This window comes from Octodon degus, unplaced genomic scaffold, assembly GCF_000260255.1.
Source record: "Octodon degus isolate 3935 unplaced genomic scaffold, OctDeg1.0 scaffold00089, whole genome shotgun sequence".
Taxonomy (NCBI): Eukaryota; Metazoa; Chordata; class Mammalia; order Rodentia; family Octodontidae; genus Octodon; species Octodon degus.
In genome coordinates this window covers 6,265,444-6,286,695 of record NW_004524665.1, presented here as the reverse complement: position 1 = coordinate 6,286,695, position 21,252 = coordinate 6,265,444, and the positions used below count along the sequence as shown (strand labels likewise).

Here is a 21,252-nt window from a genome sequence, read left to right as displayed (position 1 = left end):
TGAGGGAGTGTCACTGACCCCGCACGGCGTCCACTCCACCTGCGCCCTTGCTTCCACTGTGGCCTCATCCCTTCCAAAGGCGATACTGATGGTGCAGCCCCCACTCACTCAGGATGTGACTGACAGCTAAGTACCCCCCCCCCCGCGCCGCAGTGTCACTAGTTAAGATGAGGCCGTGCTTAAGCAGGATGGCCCAGTCCCATCCTGTGGGGAAGATGGACACAGTGCCCCCCACGCCCAGCCACCCAAGCGCTGCTGCCTGCACACATGCCTGGCTCCAGAGTCAGCACTGCAGGCTGTCCCGGCACCTGGGCTCCAGCAGAGGACCCACCTGCATAGCTGCATGGGGTCTGGGGCTAAGAGTGAGCGTAGCCCCGTCCCAGATGCCCACGCCAGCCCCGTGCACACCGCACTCCCTCATGGAGCACCAGCTACTGCTAGTGGCCAGGGATTCTTGGCCCCAGCTGCAAACCACCCCCCTCCCCTGGCAAAATCCCATGGGGAAACAGCCAATGCTGTGATACCCTAGGCAGGGGGGACTGTGGGGTGCTCCACCCCAACTCGGTCTAGAAAGCAACTAGTGTGCAGAGTTGGACTCCAAGCTCCCTGCCCTGCCCTGCCAGCCTCAACTATCTGGGAGGCCTCCTGTGAACTGCCAAACTGAACATGCCTCAGTATACTGATATGGGATATGGTGGCAAAAAGCAAACTGAGAATACACTGAGTACCCTGCAAGGGCACAGAGGGTGCCCCTGTCCCTGAGCAGCCCATCCCCAACTCCACAGCGCCCCAGAACCTCTGAGAATGCCACCGCTGCCTGCAGTTCTCAGTGACATTTCTGCACAGTCTTCTGTCTACCCAAGTCTGGTCCAGTGGACCCTGCACAACAGCTCTAACCCAGCGTCCACACACAAGCCTCCTTGCCAGAAGAGGAAGCAGGGAGCTCCTGAGGCCCACAGGCTCAATGGTGACATAACTGTGGCCACTGGACAGATAGCATCAGGGAGGGGAGCAAAGAACTCCTGAGATGTGTTTTCTGCAGTTTCCTTCAACTACTTATGCACTAAGGAATGCCCTTAGGGCGAAGCTTCGCTGGCACCTGTAGGCACCACCAACCTCATCGCAGCTGAGCGAGCCTCACAGACACCGTGGGGCCCAGAGACATTTCAGGGTTCTTCAGCTCTGGGACCATCTGGCTAGACTCCACCAGCTGAGCGTTCCTATTCTGAAAACCTAAAAGGCTCCCAAATCATAAACTTGGTAGATTGTATTGGTTTTCAAAATGTTTTGTGTTTTAGTAAGGTTTTATATTAGGAATGCTCAAGCTCCATTTTAAACTTCTTTTTTCCTACTAAAACCGTAGAGGATGTAAGAAGCAATTATTTTCCCACAGGTCTATCTCACGAGCTCTGTATTCCTAACCAGGAGTGTAGAGCCCTGCCCACAGCTGCCACTACAAATGTACCAGCCCTCTGCCGATGGCTTTTATTACACAATATAAAAGGCATCAGGGTTGGTTTATTTCCAGAAAGCATCTTTAGTCTCCCTAAAGTCTGACTTCCCTCATGGATGCCACTGGACACGCCTGTCCAGTGCACCTTGTCCAGGTGAGTGGCCCCCGGAGCTGTGGACCAGGCACAGGTGACACCCGGAGAACCAGGGTGGCCACCGCTGAGCCCCACTCTGAGGCGGTACCAGGAGGCTGCAGCTCTGATGCCACCTCCAGAAGACGGGAATATGGTCCCGGTCCGGTTCCTCCCTGACCCCTACACACAGAGCAGCAGCTTCCTGTCGCTGCACCCCAGGCTCAGGGGCTAGGCTTCTGGGTCACTGCAACGGGACGGCACCAGAGCTCCCAGAGCACCCGGGGAGACCTGGCTTCTGGCCAGGGCACTGCGCGATTCAGCATCTGCCTGCCCCCAGGAACGCAGCGGGGCACTGACCGGGGTGTGAGTACACTAGGTGAGATCCGAAACACAAAGCAGGTGTGTCGGGTGAACACCCAGCACACCTGGAAGAGTAGGAGGCAAGTGTGGGTTTTTATTTTTAAAATGTCTTTACTAAAGTCTTTCAAGTGTCCTTGCAGCAACTGCCTGTGGCTCTTTCCCCACTTTTACCTCAGCACCCGCTCGGAGAACAGCGCTCACACTCATGGCAGGGGGCTGCTATGTGGATAACACATGCTGTGACTCTTTCCACCCCCGCCCACCCCTTGGCATCAGCCAGTATCGAGGTCCCATTCTGAGCCTTGATGCAGGATGCCAGCCAGTTCTGAACTCATGGTGCTGCAGGAAGCGAGGCCGCCAGGTCCTTCTGGGACTGGCGCTCAAGCAGCACCTTGTCTATTCGACCAGTTCTGCTTTGAGCAGAGCAGGAAAAAAAAAAAACAGAAGAGCAAACTCAATTTTCCTATTCCACAAAAAGAGCGGCGTTGGGAGTAAACACAGCCGCAGATGTTTGACATTTCTGGTTCCATCATTTTCGCTAATTGTACTGCAAGCTATTAACGTGTCGTCAGCAGCCCTGCAAACAGCAGCAGGCGGGGGCGAAGCAGTGCCTTCCGACCCATGCTGGTGTTGACACGGCCCGTGCTGTTGTCCTCTACAACATCCCCCAGCGACACCTGGATGAGCTGGGGCCAAGCGCACTGTGGCGACCTCCGGCCGGCAGCCTGCAGGATGGAGAGGTTCCGATTCCCCCAACCCCTGCTCGAGTCCCTGAACTTCTGTCGCCGGTGTCTCACAAGTCCACAGCCTACCCCACCCAGAGATGAGCCCAGGAAGGCTGAGAACTGCACCGAGTCTGCGAGCACACCAATGAGAAACAGCAAGACTGTGGGTGTGGCTGACTGAGAGCCGGGAGGACTGGACCCAGGCCCTCCTCCTGACCATATCCACAGCCCGTTTTAGTCGGGACAGGATCACATTCAATTGCTAGGCTGCCTCGGCTGGGCGAGAACTGGCGATCCTCCCAGGCACTGGTGTGACAGGCGTGGGCCACCAGGACGCTGCCTCTTAGCAGCCGCAACTGGAAGCCTTCTCACCTTGCTCTGGCCTCGCACCTATCAACAGTGGCAAGGGAGAAGCGCAGAGAGGACAGGTACGTGGCCTCCTCTGGTCATGGCGCAATCTCCTCCGCGCAGGCTTTTCTGATATTTTGCAGAAGTCATCGCCTTGGCTGTTCACCACGACGACACAGAAAATGTAGCGTTAAAGGATATCTGCTTCTAATTATTCAAGCAGAAGGATTAAAAGGGCGCATGGAAAGGGGCTTCAAACCTTCATGTTTCTTCCCAAGAGAACGTGAAACAAATTTAATCACGAAAGTGCCCATTCTCCCCGTCCCATGTGGCTCCTTAAGCACTGACAAGAAACTAGAGTCAGCACTGTAAGACACTAAGGTTGTAGGAAGCTTTTGTGACACCCGAAAGGCACTGTGGATGCCACACTGTTTTTACACTGGATAAAGTTTTATTGGTAACACTGTGACTTTACATGATTTAATAGGATTCCCGTGGTATTTCTTTTGCCAAATGATTTTGTTGTTGTTGCAACTCACACCAGGAAACAGTCATTATACTAACGGTGTCCCAACAGTGTCACTGTGGCTAGATACTCAGGGACAGCTGTGACAATGGTCAACGACTTCCTTTAACCAGACCCAGGGAAGACAAGATGGGGAGAGGTAAAGCCCAGGCGAGGGCCACACCACAGGATGTCCTCTCCCTTGCTCCTGATAAGCAATTGCCCAGGGAAGGGGAACAAGAAGGAGTCCAACTATGCAGTGACTTTGGAAAGGCTGGCACTAGAGAAAGAGGCCCTTTACGCGGGCATGGGCGGGCACCCCACTCCTAGTACTCCACTTGCCCTGAGCCTACAATGCCACTGGATAGCTTCACCCCAAAGTGCACAGGGAAGGAACCTGAGAGTGAACAGTGACAAAGGCTCTGTGGAGGCAAAGCCACTGCCTGTGCCACCCTGCAAGCTGGGGGCTGGGGGAGCAGAGCCCCAGTGCACACCCTGAAGGGCAGGATAACCTGGTAGAGGACACTCAGCGAACCCCCAGGAAGAGCAGGAGCCCGGGCCCTAACAGGATAGCTTCTTTTATCAGGAGGCAATGCAGGGGACAGGAAGAACACAGAATACCTATTTGGCACTGTGGTCCTCAGGGGGTTCTGACATCTGCCCAGGGGGGCCTCTAGCCCCAATGAGGCTTACCAGTTCCCTGGGGCGCTGCCCCCTGCACCTGATGGGCACATGCTGCAGGTCAGCCAGTAAATACGCAATGAACAGTCCAACCCTCTGGTCTGGTTCATCTCTCCTACCCCCACCAGCCTAGGTCTGCCTCCGAATGGGCCCATAGTAAACTTTCCATTCCAGCCACCATGACCTGCTTGCGGCCCCACCAAGAGGAACAACCCTGACCAGCCAGTGTAAAGATGGCCCCTTTGGAGCTCAGTAAAGGATGTGCAAGCAGTAAGGCCAAGGACAGCAATGAAGAGACTTTCACGACAAAGAACACTGGAGGAAAATCATGACCACCAAACCAGCACTCCAAAATGTTTTGAAGGATATTCTAGAAAGAGATAACAAGGACAACTTGATGACCCCAACAGAATGAGTACAGCAGGAAAGGCAAATAATTAAACAGAGGGGGCAAAACTGGAACCAACAACAGGAAAATAACATGGCAGGAGTAAGTCAATACATATCAGTTATGGTCATCTGTGTTAATGGTCTCAATTCGCCAAACAAAAGTCAGTCTGGCAGAGTGGATCAAGAAGCAAGATCCAACAATATGCTGCGTACAAGAAACACATTTAATTTAAAAAGAAATTCACAGACTGAAAAGTCAAAGAATGGAAAACCATACTCCATGCAACAGGAACCTGTAAAAAGTCAGCAGCTATTCTACTTGCCGCCAAAGTGGATTTCAAGCCAAGACTGATTACGAGAGACACAAGGTCACTAAATCCTTAAAAAAGGAACAATACCAGAGGACGAAATAGCAATCACAAATATGTATGTACCAGATACCAGCACACCCAACTACACATTAATGGATATGAAAAATCAAATAAGCATAAAAACAATTGTAATGGGGACCTCAATACACCCCTGGCACAAACAGATCAACTAGACAAGTAAATCAACAAGGAAGCATCAGAATTGGACCTTGAGACTTCTGAACAAACGGAATTAGTGGATGTCTACAATGTTCTGTCCCATGACATCAGAATCCACATTGCTCTCAGCTGCATGTGGGGTGTTCTCCAAAATAAACCACATGCTAGCGCATAGAATATACTTAAGTAAATGCAAAGGAACTAAAATCATCCCATGCATATTATCAGACAATACACAATAAAATTGGAAATCAAAGGCAAAGGAAACCACAAAAACTTTATAAACACACATGGAAGGTAAATAACACCCTCATGAAAGACCAACGGGGCACATATGAAGTTAAAGAATAAATCAGACAGTTTCTACAATTAAATAATAATGCCAACACAACATACTGGAATGTATGGGATGCAATGAAGCAGCCCTACAGGGAAACTGTATAGTGGTGAATGCCCAGATCCAGAAAACAGAATGAGCTCAAATAATCTGGCTGAAGGGTTGACCCTCAAGCTTCCAGAAAAAGAGCAAGTCAAGCCCAAAGCTCATATGAGAAAAGATACTACAAAGATTATAGCAGAAATTAATGCAGCAGAGAAGAAAAACCATACAAAGAATCAATAAATTGAAGAGTTGGTTCTTTTAAAGACTAAATAAAACTGACAAACCCTTACCCAACCACATCAAAAAAAGGGGACAGATTGAAATCCATGCAATTAGGAATAAAAAGGGTGAAATTACAAAGATCCTGGAGAAATCCATAAGATCATCCATACCTGCTTCAAGAACCTGTGTTCTAGTAAGGTGGAAAACAAAAGAAATGAACAGATTCCTATGCACTTAGGAAATACCAAACTTGATCAAGAAGATATAAAAATTCTAAATAAAGCATTTATCAGTCAATGAAATTGAAGATGTAATTTTAAAAACTATCAATAAAGTCTATGCCGATTGATTCATTGCTGAATGCTTCAAGAAATTCCGACACCTATGGGCCGCGTAGGCAGTTCAGCGGCCTAAGCACCTGCCCCACAAGCACAAGGTCCTGAGTTCAATCCCCGGCACAAAAAGGAAATTCTGACACCTAATGCTACCACTTCTCAAACTCTTTAATAAAACTAAGTGGGGAGCAATGCTGCTAAATTCAATGCTGGAAGCAAGTATTGCCCTGGTACCCAAACCAGATAAGGATCCAACCAAAACAGAGAGCCACGGCCCATCTCTGGAATGAGCGTGGATGCGAAAGTCCTTAATGAGATACTGGCAAACACAATGCAGCAAGTCACCAAGAAGATTATATGCCATGGCCAGGTGGGTTCATTCCAGAGATGCAGGTTGATTCATCGTACACAAATTAGTAAATGTTATACACCATACTAATAGACCCAAAGAAAAAATATCACATGATCATCTCAATAGATGCAGAAAAAGCATTTGACAAAGTCCAACACCCATTCATTATAAAAACCATACAGAAAATGGAAATAGATGGCCTATAGCTCAATCTGATAAAAATAAATAAATAAATAAATGTAGAAAAACTAACAGCCAACATCATGCAAAACGGTCAAAATATGAAAATCAGAACAAATTGACAAGGATGTCCACTACTGCCACTCTTATTCAATACAGTTCTGATAACATTCACCAGTGTGTCCCAGGGGCAGGGCCGGCATGGCAGGCCCAGGGATCAAACCCCCGGCCCCTGCGCCTGCCTGCAGGCACTTTATTTTTTATTTATTTATTTTTTTTGCGGAACCAGGGATTGAACTCAGGCCCTTGCGCTTGCCAGAGAAGCACTTATTCTACTGAGCCACCTCCCCGGCCCCTGGCACTTTAATCCGCTGAGCTATTTGGCTGGCCCTGAGACCTCTACATTTAATAACCAAATTCAGTAGTATAGCTGAATGCAAAATCACCATTCAAAAAACCAATAGCATTCCTGTACACAAATAAACTCACTGAGAGGGAAACTAAAGCAACACTACCATTTACAATGGCATATTAAAAAAAAAAAGCTAGAAATCAATCTAATGAAGTAAAAGACCCTCACACAGAAAACCACAGTACTCCGGAAAAGGAAATCAAAGAAGATACCAGAGATTGGAAAGGCAGCCCTTGTCCTTGATAGGAAGAATCAATACAGTGAGAATGGGTCATGCTTATAGAACTATTAGAGAGATTAAATGCAATCCTAATAGAAATACCACAAGCATACCTCACAGAACTAGGTGGAAAAATCCTAGAATTTATTTGGAACAAGAAGAGATTTAGAACAGCAAAAGCAATTCTGGGCAAGAAAAGCAAGGCAAGGGGCATCACACACTCTGACTTGAAAATATCTTACAAAACTACTGTGACAAAAACAACATGGTATTGAGAAGAACAAAAACATACCCTAGGATCAACTGGACAGATTAGAAGATGAAGAAACAACTGCAAACACACTCGGCCTCTTAATCTTTGACAAAGGAGCTGAACATGTTAAGATAAGCCTCTTTAACAAATGGTGCTGGAAAAACCAGCATTCCACATGTCAAAGAATGAAAGTAGATCCTGTCTTTCATCAGGCACTAAAGTTGAAATGGATCAAAGATCTAACTATTAAAACAAAAACGCTAAATCTGCCAGAAGACTGAATAGGTAGAACTCTTGAAGACACTGAACAAGAACCCAACTGTACAGGAAATATCATAAGGAATCAGTAATTGGAATGCTGGGATGGTTGTTTGTTTGTTTCCTGTTGTACTAGGGATCAAACTCAAGATCCTGCACCTGCCAGGCCTTACCGCTGAGCTATCCCTGGCCCAGAGCATCTAGCTTATTAAAAGGTTTCGCACAGCAGAAGAGATCACCAACATTGAAGAGACGACCCACAGGGGGGTAAAATTTTTTATCAACTGACCCTCAGACAAAGGACTAATCTAGAACATAAAAAGAACTCAAAGTATCATCCACCTCAAATGTCAAGACCCAATCCAAAAATCGGCATCTGCCACGAACAGACGCTTCTCAGAAGTAGACAGCAAATAAATATACAAAAAATGTTCGCTATCACTTGTCACTGGAGAGATGCAGATTAAAACAATGCAGAGATTCCATCTCACTCCAGAATAAATAGTGGTTATTAAGAAAGCTACCAGCAATAAATGCTGGCAGGGCCCGGAAGATGGCTCAGTAGAATAAGTGCTTACCTGGCAAGCGCAACTCAGGGTCTGAGTTCAATTTCCCGTTTGACCAAAAAAATAAAAAATAAAAAATAAAAATAAATAAATAAATAAATAAATGATGGCAGGGTTGTCGGGAAAGAGGGAGCCTTCTCCATCGTTGGTGGGAGCGTAGACTGGTGCAACACTGTGGAAATCACTGTGGATTCCTCAAAAAACAACAACCAGAGGTTCCATTTGACCCACCTATTCCTCTTCTTGGTATCTCCCCAAAAGAATCAAAGGCAGCATACCACAGTGGTCTACGCGCACCCCTGCTCATAGCAGCACAGTCTGTAACAGCTCAGTCTTGGAAACAGCCCAAATACCCATCCACTGAGGGGAAAAAAATTTTTTTTTGGACTGGGTCCTGCTCTGCCATAAAGAAGGAAGTGGGCGCCACTTCTAGCTAAGTGGGTGCAACTTGAGACCGTACTGCTAAGTGCAGCTGGACACACAGACTTAAATATTGCTTTACTTCTTTGGCATGAGGAACTGAAAGTATAAATAAGGACCAAAATATATAATAGATATTACCGGAAGTGGGGAAAAAATGTTCAAATGAAAAGGGGAACAAAGGAGGGGGAGGAGAAGGGAGAAAGAGGAAAGAAAGGACAGAAAAAAGTGGGAATAAAGCTTTTTTAAGTAAGGAAGGGAAGAGGAGCTGAGGAAGGGAGGGGAGTGAGACAAAAGACACATCACGGGCAAATGATGAATGTCATCATATGTGCACCCAAATGTGCCAATGAAAAAGTTTATAAATAAATAAAATGTAGTATCAAACAGAAAAACAAACCCACCACCAAGACCAGAGGAGTTATCCAAACACAAGCACAGTGACAGGAGGACTGGCGATGACCTTGCAGGCAGTTACACAGGCTCATGCTGCCCTCCACCTCCCGCCCCAACACCAGCCTTGCCCCAGACGTCATCATTGCACTGTCTAGAAGGCCCGGGATGCTTCCTTCCTGTTTTCCTTCAAGTGCAAAGAGCTGAGGGGCGATGTGTGTCTTGGACAAGTGCTTCTCAAGATGGTTCCAGGGAGAAAGCTCAGGAAGAAGTCTCTATAACAGAGTCGCGGGACAGCACTCATCCAAGCGCAAGGCATGTTCCTAGCGCCTGCCCACAGGTTCCAGGGAAGCCATAACTTAACCAATGGGGCCATCTGCTCAATGCGGCTCTTGATTGAATTTGGCAAGAGTATTCCCACATGCTTCCCTGCCTTCCACTGTACCATGGCCTCTTACAATGCCTCAGAAGCACTCCCATCAATGCACATCCCGGCACACCCACCCCCCAACCTGTGTGTGCACACTCCCAGTCCGGACCGGGTCCCTCTCATCTCTGCAGCTGTACAGTGAGGGCGCCGGGCCTGGTACAGATCACTGTCCAAAGCCAAGGACAGGACACACCCACCAAGGACCAGGAACCAGGCCGCAGGGGGTGAGGGCAGCCAGCTTGGCAGGTGTTGCCAAATGTAAGGGCCATGGGGCAGAGGGGCAGATTTGCAGGCACCTCATCTCTGAAGAAAACAGCCCTGTAAGGTGGGCCCCTGCCCATAAAGTCGAACCAGCAAACAAGTGAACTGATAGGAAAGCCTCCCCACTCCACCACCTTGCTATGCGCCAAAGCCTATATAGACGGCTGTCTCTGAAACTGCCTGTGTGGTGACCCAACCACATTTACTCCTGCACGTTTAGCTCTCTGGGGACATATATACTGAAAGCTCTTCCCTTGTTTTACTTTTAATATTTTGCACAATTATTTTAAGCACTGAAGTACCAGGTCCAGTACATGGGCAAAGCGGCCCATCGCCTCTTACAATGCATGTTCCAGACTAGTGCTCTGCTAAAGAAGTAGGTATTAAAAATTAGATTGTGTTACAGAAGCTGTTTCAGAGCATGCAGTTCTGGAAAGGAATCAGCAGGGGCTGGCTTGCAAGCTGCCTGTTTACGTGTCATTCTCAGAATGACATAAAATGTTTGTTGCAAGAAACTTGGGGGTGGGGGCCTTGCTGTTAGACCACATGAAGAAAGACTTCCCATGCAATTGTTCCAGTCTATGTTCCCGCCACACAGTGCTTCAGGAGCTTGTGCTGCAATCCTACGGTGACAGCACGAGACTAGAAGGACACGGGTCCCTTGGAACACCTGAGGCCCAGCAGGTAAGATCCATGAGGCGGCCCTCCCAGAGTGGGCAGAAACTGAGACAGCCAGCTGCTCAGGCCCAGGGCTTCCCACCTCCTGCTTCCACCCAACCCTGCCAGATACAGGGCTTCCCCCAGGACCTTCCTATGCCCTGAACACCTTGGAACGCCATACACCACTGGCTCTGACACGCTGGCAGCCATCTCCTGACCCCACCCAAGGTGGAGTGCATGCAGACGAACAGACCCTGGGCCAACTCACCTCGGACCCAGGAAGCGGCCAGCGCTCCTCATGGGGCACAGGAGTTCAGCACAGAAGGTTTGGGGGTGCTGGACTGTGGCAGGCCACCCCTGCCATCACCTCAGTCTATTGTCAAGCTCAGGGGTGGGCTAATGACCCCAAGGAACCCTGAGCCTGCTTCCTGCCTATCTGCACAAGCCCGCGCCCACAGGGCTTCTCCTTCTGTGGTTGCATTGACAAGTGGCACATGAGCCGGCCTGGCCCATCTGCAGGGGAAGCTGCTCCCCAAGCTGGCTGGGAGCTCGCACGTGGCCTGAGCCTCCCTTCACCATGTGGCCAAAGCCTGCTGTGCCTCTGGGGCTTAGCAGTGAAGCCCTGGTCTGGGCTGTGATCTGTCACCAAGCACCCTCTTATGACTATACCAGTTGTCCCTGCAACAAAGCCAGTCACTCACTTGGTGCTCTAAAAGTCCCTACTGAGTCCCTGCCTTTCCTGTTTGAGGTGCTGTTTGCTTTTTACTCAACTAAACAAAACAATGAGGCAAGGGACTATGAAAAGCAACTGCTGCCGTGTGCCGGTCCAAGGTATGCAGGAACAGAGCAGAACCAGCCTCCAGCCCAAGGCAGGAGCAGCCTGCAACACACACACCAGGCGCTGCGAGCCAAGAACCTGTCTCAGAAGCACTCCCGTCACCGCACATCCTGGTGTACACACACCCCCACCCGCACACACTCGGGCCAGGCCGGGCCGGGTCCTTATCTCTGCAGCTGGCAGCCACGAAGCCTCAGCTCAGAGGCCAGCAGCAGAAGAGGTGCCAGGCTTGCACCCCCCCCCATGCAGGCACAATTATCTGTTTCCACAGTCTAAGGAGCAGCTGGCCTCCTCAGACAGGCAACCTCCCTGCCTGCGCCCAGCTGGGCAGCTTGGGAAGCCCCCCGCCACTGATACACAACCTCCTTGTCAGCCCAGGACTTCCTCTTTTCCCCAGAAAACCCCTCAGCACAGAGCCCCGCCCAGCACAGGGAGGGGCAGGGCACATGCCACCAAGCACAGGTGCTCTCTGCGCAAGGGATGCAAGCGATCACTCCTGGCTCAGGAGGGCAGGAGTGGGCATCACTGAAGGGTTTATGAACTGACACCTAAGACCTAAACAATGCACAACTGTCTCAGGGCTCTGCTCTCAGCAACCAAGGAGGAAAACACTGCCTGAAAAGTCAGACGCAAAAGCTGAGGTGGGACTGGAAAGGTCCCAGAGACACTGGCCACAGGCGACTTTGGGGTGAGTTCCAAGGACACCCAGACACTGAGGGAGACTCGGCACATGCAGACCCAGCACTCTGCCCTCCCTCAGCCCCTTTTCTGGGGCCCAGCCAGGAGACAGCCATCAGAACACCCTCATCAGGAGACCAGCCAATCAGAACACCCTCATCAGGCCCTGGCAATCCTGACTGGTCCACAGACAAGCACGTGATACAAAAGCGGTCTAAGCTGTCCACTGAGAGCCACTGAGAAAAACAGTCACCCTTTCTTCATCAGGTAAGCAGCAAGATCACTCAGAGGCACCAATGAAGTGCCCAGCAGCAAGCAGGGAGGACAGTTAGGCAGCGTGCCTGACTGAGGCGGGGGACCAGAGAGAGGTTTCTGAGCAGATCTGGAGAAAGACTTCTCTAGAAAAATTGTGTTTGCAACTGTGAACCTCTGCACACTGAGTCTCCTTTTTACTTCTGGAGTCTGGTTTTGTCAAAACTTCTCATGCTTTGTGGTTTGCCAGAAATCAACAGTTGTGCTGACAGGGAGCCAGCCCTGTGCTATTTCTGGGGTGGAGTGGCATTTAGAAGGGCACTGTGGCCACTAGGGGCCTAGACTTCGCCTAGCAGACACTAGCAGGCCTGTCCTCAGTGGGCAGCTCAGACTCTCACCTGGCCAGGAGGGCGCTACCATCCCAAGTTAGTCATGAGGAAACTTCTCTTGGGATGGACACAGCAACCACAGGACCAGGGCCCACGGCCTGGCTCTCAGTAAGCCCCGATTTCTAGTCGAATTAATGATAAAAATATGGAACAATGTGTTCTGAGTTCCAAACAACCAAGTAAAAAACACATTTTGTCCTGCCAGGCCATGAGCGCCAGGAACACGACAGCCTCTGAATTCTGGTTTTGCAGCCTTCATTTCTTGTCTAGAGCCAGGACAGCATACTTGTCTTTAACTGCTTTTTTGAACTTCTAGTAGCAACTGGAGTCTCCTTCACCTGTTTTAAGATAGGGCCTGGTCCTCAGTAGGCTCCTGAGCCAGGGGTGGAGGTGAAGTGGGGGGGGGTCACAGACTGCTCCACAGATGAAGGCAAGGACAAAGGTCAGCGCTACTTCCAGGCTAGGGATCCAATTAGGAGCCACAGTCACTGCAGAGACCGCTGAACTGACTCCTGCCCTATCTGTTACATCAACCTACCAGCAAGCACATAATCCTCAGGATTACAGATAATCCTCATTAAAAAGTTATTGTGTGTTTACAATCACTTGGTTTCAAGTAACATGATAAAATGCATGTCAAAAAATGTAAGTGGCTAGCTTTCAAAACTCAGATTTTATTAGTGTTATACAGACCCACCCACTCCCCAGCTGGGACGCTAAACAGGACCCAAGAACAATTTTAGAAATAAGCCCTAACATCTGTGGAGCATTGGTAGCTAACAAACGTTTTTCAAAAGTTTACTGGATTTGGAAATGGTTTCCGGAGCTGACAGCTTAAATGTACTTCACGGCCTCAGAAAAATCAGGCTGGGTGTTTACCTCCTGGCCTGTTTCTAAGAGACTAAGTAAATACTCATTAACAAAGCATCTGAGGCCATGTGCTTCTGGGAGCACTGGGCACATCTGCTAGGAGCAATTCTGGTGGGGCCTGGGGCTGGGATAGAGCAAGGTTGACACTTGGGGCAGCAGCCGCAGGCGCTTGTAGGAATCTTGTGACCACCAGATCACTTGGCCTGCAGCCTGTGACGTCAGCAGTGCACAAAAATCAGCACAAACCAAAACCACAGTGCAAACCCCAGGGACACGCCCTGCACAGGGAGCACTGTGGAAAGGAGCAGACAAAGATGCTGCCCACCACTGTGGACACTCACCAGCCCTGCACCACCTGGAGACCCTGGCCTGGTACTGCCCTGGGAGGCTGCAGTGTCAGCCCACCCCTGCAACCTATTCTCTGCTATAAGTTCTGCCTGGTAAGGGGAGCTGGGACACCTGAGCTTCACACAGGGCAGTGAGATACCCACGCTGCCCAGGGAAACCCACGGACACATGGTGGTCGGTCTCCTGCGGGTGGACTTTTCTACCGCTCAGACCCAGCACCTGAGCCCTGGCGTGTGATCAGACACGAAGACTAGCACAGAAGTCACACCTGGAGAACAGCAGCGGAGGCAGGGCTGCTGCGGAAGCAGAGGACTACAAAAGATCAGAAGCAAGGACCCTGGGTGGCACCACATGTGACAAACCTACTCCAGGAGGACATGCTTTCCTCCTTGGCAAAGGTGAGCTCAAGCAATTCTCTGAAGGGTGCTATCCTCGGGCTGTCACTGGCTAGCACTGGCTGCTGTAGTTGAGCAGAGAGAGGCAGCAGGATGGCGACCAGCTCAACATCATAAGGCTCCTAAGTAGCTGTCACAGGCTGGGAGCCCAGCGGCAGGCAAGCGGGGCCACCGTCAGCAGGTCCCTGGTAGGTATAGGTAGGACCTATCCTTGGTGGCAGTGCAGGAAGGCGCCTCTCCAGCTCCAGGCTCCTGCATCCCAGGACACGTCCGGGTCACTGGGCACCACTGTGCATGCCCTCTGTCAGCGGCCACAGGATCCCCGGATGCAGTCAGCCGCCCACACATTCTGGCTCACAATCCCAGTGTGTCCCACTTGCCCCATCTCCCTCAGGTTGGGGAGCAGCGTGTTCCTCCCCACCAAACTGCCAGGTCTCATCAAACTCTTCAAACTGACTCAACCAAAACATGGATGCTCTCAGAGAGGTGTCGGTGATGAGGTTCGTCTGGTACACTTTCTAGTTCGAAAACCGCCATCTCCTGCCTTGAGTTATCTGAGCTGCCTAGAGGATCGCCTGGCTCTCCACATCCACGGATCCAGCCCCCCAAGGACCCCAAATGTTCCTGCACCTGCCCACACACGCACTTTTCTCTCGCCACTCTCCCCTACACAGTGTGGTGCCAAGACTTTTCACACGGCACTTACGCTGCCCAAGGCATCCTAAGTCACCTACGATCGCTGAAAAGTCACTGTAGGAGGCCTGCAAGGTAGGCGCGAACACTGCCACTTTGTAGAGGGCAGGGGCACCCACGGACCACGGGACCCAGAGCAGCACGGGATACGATCCGCAGCGGACCCGAGGCAGCCGCGTGATACCCGTCCTCCCCTAGCAGCTGTGATTATGCTCAGGACCTAACACTCATCCCTCACTTGTCCTTCCTGGCCATTCAAGCTCCTCCTCCTCCCTCATCTGTCTTAGATTCTCTACATGGGAAAACAGCCAGGCTTCTCCTACCTCCAGCCCCGCTAGCAAGCTCCCTGGGGGAAGATCCATCACCGGTTCTTTGCCTACATTCTTCCAAATCTCTTAGTTTGGACTGAGGGTAAAACAAAAAGCCTAGGGCCAGGTCACTAGTGACTGTGCGCTGCTTTCTGCCTCTGGGAAGGCTAAGGAGCTCCAGGCTGCTGCTGTACAAATGTGAGAGATGGGGACGAGACAGGGTCTGGGCTGGGGCATCAGCTGCTGGAGAGGTGACAGGCCAGACTTCCGGGGGCACGTCCCCAGCACCGGGCTCCTGGCCAGGCACCCGCTGGCTATTGCCTAGACAGATGCAGCATGGCCACAGCCTTGCACTTTTCTGTCCAAATGTCTCACAGATGGTTACTAGAGTGGATCCCTGGCGCTCAGGAGGACCAAGCACAGGCCATGTCTGAGGCACTCACTCTTCGGCCCTCTGTGACACCTGCGACTAGCACTTTCATGATGGGGCCATCATTCACGTCTCACCACTACCACGTGGCCTGGGACATTCCCACTTGTGGCATAAGCTGCATAAGGGGACAGTCGTGTATGTCACTGATGACTGGGCCAGCAGGAAGGTGTCAAAGGCAGGAAGGTTCATTTGGACTCCTGTTTGGGCTATGTTCGACCAGCTCTGCATCAGGGAGCGGCTTTGCAGGTCACGCCCCAATGACCGCCTCCTTCCACCTGGCTCCATGTTACACTTAGCTACGAACTCAGCAGTAGCTTAACCATGATACAAGAGCCATCACCTCCAACAGGCCTCAGGACGAGTGCAGGAGGCTTGGGGGGACATCTAGCTCTACACCACAACAGCGTGCATACCACAGACAGGGACCAGCAAGGTGGCCTCGCACCTCTGGGGACATCACAGCCCAGCTCACAAGGAACCAAGCATCTCGCGTCTCAGGGCAGTCCACACCCCAGTGCTCCCACGCAATACTGCACAAGCCGTGTCTCTGACTCTTGAGCTTCCCTTCAAGGGGAGAGTCAAACACCAAGTGGTGCCATGTGGCTGCCAAGGAAGGCCAGATGCACACTGAACTCTAAAGCCAGGCTTTCTTGCACAGGCTGAGAAAACTGAACAATCCGAATCAGCAGCTAATAATAGGACGCTCACAGCAGCAGCTTAATTTTCACCCAGTGCTCTTTTTGGAATGTGAATGGTGGCTGTGAAATTTCCCAGAGGTGTAATGGTCACACGTAGGCTGCGTCATTCTTGTGAGGTTCTGCAGTCCACAGTGCTGGCACACCCACAGCCAGGGAGAGTGTGATAGTGGAAGGGACAGGGACAGTGGGAGAGTTCTGGGCAGACTCACAAGCCCTCCTGCAGGACACATGCTGCCTGAGGTGGAACCGGGCCCTTGACAGATGCACTCAGATCCTCCACCCCGGCACCTGCCGCGGGACCGTTATTTCCAAACAGGCTCCTGGAAGCTGGAGTTGGGTGAAACGAGGTCACGCAGGCACAGGGGGAGCTGGAGGGCTGGAGGGAGCCCTGGGCAGCTGAGGCAAGGCTGGGGTGCTAGGGTGATGACCCAAGGACACCACACACAGCAGGGGCTACCAGACGTCGGGCAGGGCCAGGACCTGATTCTCTCTAAGCCTCCAAAAGCAACGGATCTTGGAGGTCTACGAGCTTGGCTCGGGATTTCTAGGCTCTAGAAATACGAGAGAATAAACTGCTTCAAATCACCCTGCCTGAGGTGGCCCAGCGGTTCGAGGACTCTGCGACACAACCACTCACCGCATGTGTGCAGGCACACACACACACACTGGGCAGCTGCCTGTGCAGGTCTGCACTCTGCCCTCCTTCACACATCACAAATGCCCTCCTGAGCTGTCTGTTTTGTGCTACACAACTAATTACCAGTGGGGTTCAGCACGACAGCTGAGGCACCCCCTCTTGAGCTGCACCGTTGACATTAGCACGATCTGTGAGTCCATTCTCTTCCTTGGAAGAGGAAAACATCAAGGGAAAGTGGCACAAGGCAAAGACAACTGTGTCCCTGCGAGAAGCAGGCTGAGGCCGCTGACCCAAGGACCTTGGCACCCGTGGCTGGCTCTGCACACCACCTCCTCTGCTGAGAGGTGCCTCCTCCTCCACCCTGGCAACCCGAACATCCTGGGTGGGGCCAAATTGGCACAAAGGATATTAGCCCATTAATTAAATCAGAGGCCTCAATACAGACCAGAGGGTGAGCAGAGGGAAGCCTACAGGTGCAGCTGGGCCCCAGGGCGTGCAGCCACACCATGGCAAGTACCTGTCATCTAAAGCAGCAGCCATGAGGGCAAAGGGGATGCTGCAGGGGGCGGGGGGCCCGAGGATCGGGTGCATGAAGCTCACTCTGCAGGGCTGCAGCCTTAGGAAGTGGGGAAATCTATACAGATGGAGTTGGTACAAGTGGCACCGCCCTGGGAAAGGTGTCATCCTCCTGCGACCCTCATCAGGTCTCCTGAGGGTTGCTACAAAGAACAGAACAGTCCCCTTCCTGCTCTCGGGCTGTGAGTATCACCACTCAGGCCCTCTTGTGTGTTCCTGCCTTGATGGTACCCAACATGAAGCCCCTACCAGGGACCAAACAAATGGGGCCACCCAACCTTGAACTTCCAGCCACAAAACTGTATGAGCTAAATCAGTAAGCTTCTTTTCTTTATAAAGTCTCCAGCCTCGGGTATTTTGCAATAGTAACAAAAAAACAGCCTCACAGAGGACAAATCAGAAATAATACTAAGAATTAGAAGAATCAGATAGCTCATTCAAATGCCAATGCCCAGACACTGGCCAGGCCCAGTCAGCTATGTTCAGCTTCAACTACTAGTTCCTGAATACCTGATGTGACTCATGTCACCCAAGACTCTGCAAACCTGGGTGACAACACTCATACCCCAACTTCAGAATATGCTGACATACCAACTCAATTTAAGCAAGCACAGGCAACGTGTTACATTCACTCATGGGGCAAGAACTGGGAGCCCTTGCCAGCAGCACCCGGCCACACAGACACCTCAGGACAGCGAGGGGGGCACAGGGAAACACGGCTCTTCTCACACACTTCCTTCCAGCCAGCCCTTGCTCCCTCTGCTGTGGGACAGGACTCCAGGTAACACATACAGGAAGCTTTAGAAAGTCACTGCTGTCAGGAAAAGGAGCAATGTCACACCCTGCCTAGATCCAGACAGGCACAGGTGGCAGCGACAGGAAAATACGGTTGGAAGGGCTGAGGGTCTGTGGGCTTGTATGTAGGGTACCCCAGGGCCCTGACACACCCCTTGGGGTTCACTGGGCAAGAGGCTGCTCTTATCTTCCTCTGGATTGGGGTCAAGAGGTAAGAGGGCGGATATCTGGGTGAGCCTAGAGGTCTAAGCCAAGAACCCAGACGATCCCTCCTAGACCCTTAGACTGCTGCCAGTGGCCTGGACAGTGTGAGACCCCACCTACAGATTAAAAAAAAAGAATTTTGTAAGACCATTTTGTGAAATCTTTGAAATTTGAGTTTTGTGGGAAGTGTCACTTAAAAACCACCCTGTAAGTGGGGCTGTTAGTGAACACAGTCAGGCCACCGCACCGGGTCCAGGTTTACTGCTGTGCGTACACGCAACACCAATGGGCCCTTGCTAAACTAATTGAAGGGCCCATGATCCAGTGCAGGGCAATCCCAGCCAGGCGCGACATGATGGGACAAACAAGAGCGCCCAAGGGAACGAGCAGAAGCCTCCCGAGTGGCTGATAGGCAACTCGGAGAAGGCACTGTGAGCGAGGTGTGGTCCTGGCACTTCCTCCAGCAGGACTCTCACCCACTCTGATGTGGTGACAGCACACTCAGGGCCACCCCAGGACTGCTGGTGGCGCCGGCTGGAGAGCTGAAGCACACGGAAGGCACACTTCCTTGGAAAAGGAGTGCGGCTCCCACACGCTGGCTCTGCAGCAGACCCTCGGCCGCTGACTTCACTGTTCCCCCCAACGTGAGCCCCAAGAAGCAAGTGAAAACCCCAGACAACAGTGGGGCAAGACTGTCCAGGTACAAGCAAGTTGGGGGGGGGGCCTCCCACTCACACTCAGACACAAAGGAATAAACACACGTGCCCAGCCCAGGGACAGGTCCCTGAAAGGAGTGGGAAGGCGCCCAGGAACACGACTCTTCCTACTTCACACCCTGCGAGCACCGCTCCCCGCAGGCCTCGCTTCCCTTCCCCCGCACACAAGCCTTCCCAAGCCACCCTCAGCGGCAGCACTTAAACAGTGAGCCTTTCCCTGATGCGACTGCCACAAGGTTAGCAGAAGGCGACTGTAAAATCCTGCAGCAGCCCTGGGCAGAGCCCCACGGAACTCTCTTCTCGCTGAATGTACCCACAGTAGCCAGGACAAGAGTTAAGTACTAGAACAGGTTACGGGGACACATGAAGCTACTTGCAACTACTGCTCAAAAGACACCTAAGGGACAAAACAGGGTGGAATGATGAACTTAAAAAAAAAAAAAGGTAAAAATGAAACAAAATAGGATGAAACACAGAACAAGAGGGAAGGGAAGGCTACAGTACAGTTGTGTCTTTCCTCTCTCTCCACAACAAGACAAGCGCTGCCATGAAGAAAGTGTATAGTTACCTGCATCCATATCTGCAAAGAATGGAACAGCCAGTAAGAAAAAGAAGGAACCAGAAATTCAGTGTCTCAGAGTTGGATTGAAACCGTTACATGGAGAGAAAATATAATTTAGAAAACTAGCTGTGAACTACACCTGCACTAAGGAACTACATGGCTTCCTAACATTCTTATAATCATATTTAGAGCAAAAAATAAAACGTGGATATGTTAATGGAAGAATGTCTAATGGCAAAAGAAATGCCTAACTCACATGCAAAATGATTATTAAATGTTCATAATACAATATAAAAGGGGAACATACTCAAACATATGGTGGTGATAATCTGGACTTCTCATCTAGAAAAGCTGCCACTTATGGCTAAGCAACATTATAAATAAATGCAAACTCCAGTCAGGGAAACTCCCAATCAATCTTTAGGAGTAACAGTGGACTAACATTGGAAAGGACAGAACCATCGGACAGGAAATAAATTCAACAGCTCTTCATGGTTCTACTCTCTTGTTCCAAATGCCAGAGGGAATAAAATTAGTTTGCTAAAATTCTTACAGAACCACACTACACTTAAAAGATTGCTTACTGCTTGGCTATGCTTCGTTACTTTCTTGGTACATGATACCTCCAAGCCATGACTTGGGACACGCTAGTGAAAGATTTAAAGCCTAACCTCCCCGTGCTGCCCTGCACGGCCCGCCCTGCGGCCTACCTTCTGGAGACTCCTCCTGCACATACGTGCCCGTCAGGTAGCGGTGCACCAGGGCCGACTTGCCGCTGGCCAAGTTACCCACAATTCCCTGCAGCAAAGAAAGGGACAAAAGTTAAGGGTGATTAAATCACTTTGTCTGGCATTCTGCACATGAGGAGGGGTGAAGACATCCAATAACCCCAAACGCAATCATAATCAAGTGTGCGCCGCACGGCCAACAATGTGCGTGTTAAATCCTTAGCATAAGAAGGAGTCCAACACTCCACCTCCAGCTAGGCGGGCATCAGCTTCCAGAACGGTGTGGAAACGAAGTCTTTTCATACATAGATACAAAGTTTTTTAAGGGCCCATCTCCATTTTTAAATCTTCAATATCCGATTACAGTTATGAATTTCATTGTATCGTATGCAGGAATCTGAATATCTGAATTTCACTGAAGGCTGGTTTACATCCAGGGATGCTGGCTGTGGACACTCAGGTTTACCTCAGGAATTGCAATCATGTAAGTGCTGGAGTGGATAGTGTAGGATCCTGACACAACACCATCACCGTGAAGGCCAGAATCATCACATGTGGCCCACAGTGCTTTTGTATACACAATTCTGTAACTTGTTTGTGCCTAGGGCAACTTTTATACTTCTAATGTATAACTTAATAAAAAATATTAAGCAGAAAGAAAGA

General features: G+C 50.7%; 1 protein-coding gene across 7 annotated transcripts in view; it reads right to left on the bottom strand.

The window, feature by feature from the left end:
- The window catches only part of Agap1 (ArfGAP with GTPase domain, ankyrin repeat and PH domain 1), a 473,220-nt gene that overhangs the window by 285,789 nt on the left and 166,179 nt on the right, over positions 1-21,252 (bottom strand). For all 7 annotated transcript variants that reach the window (XM_023722112.1, XM_004637336.2, XM_023722113.1 and 4 more), the window contains exon 3: positions 20,572-20,659. In XM_023722112.1, coding sequence (XP_023577880.1) covers positions 20,572-20,659 — 88 coding nt within the window. The remainder of the gene's footprint in view (positions 1-20,571; positions 20,660-21,252) is intronic.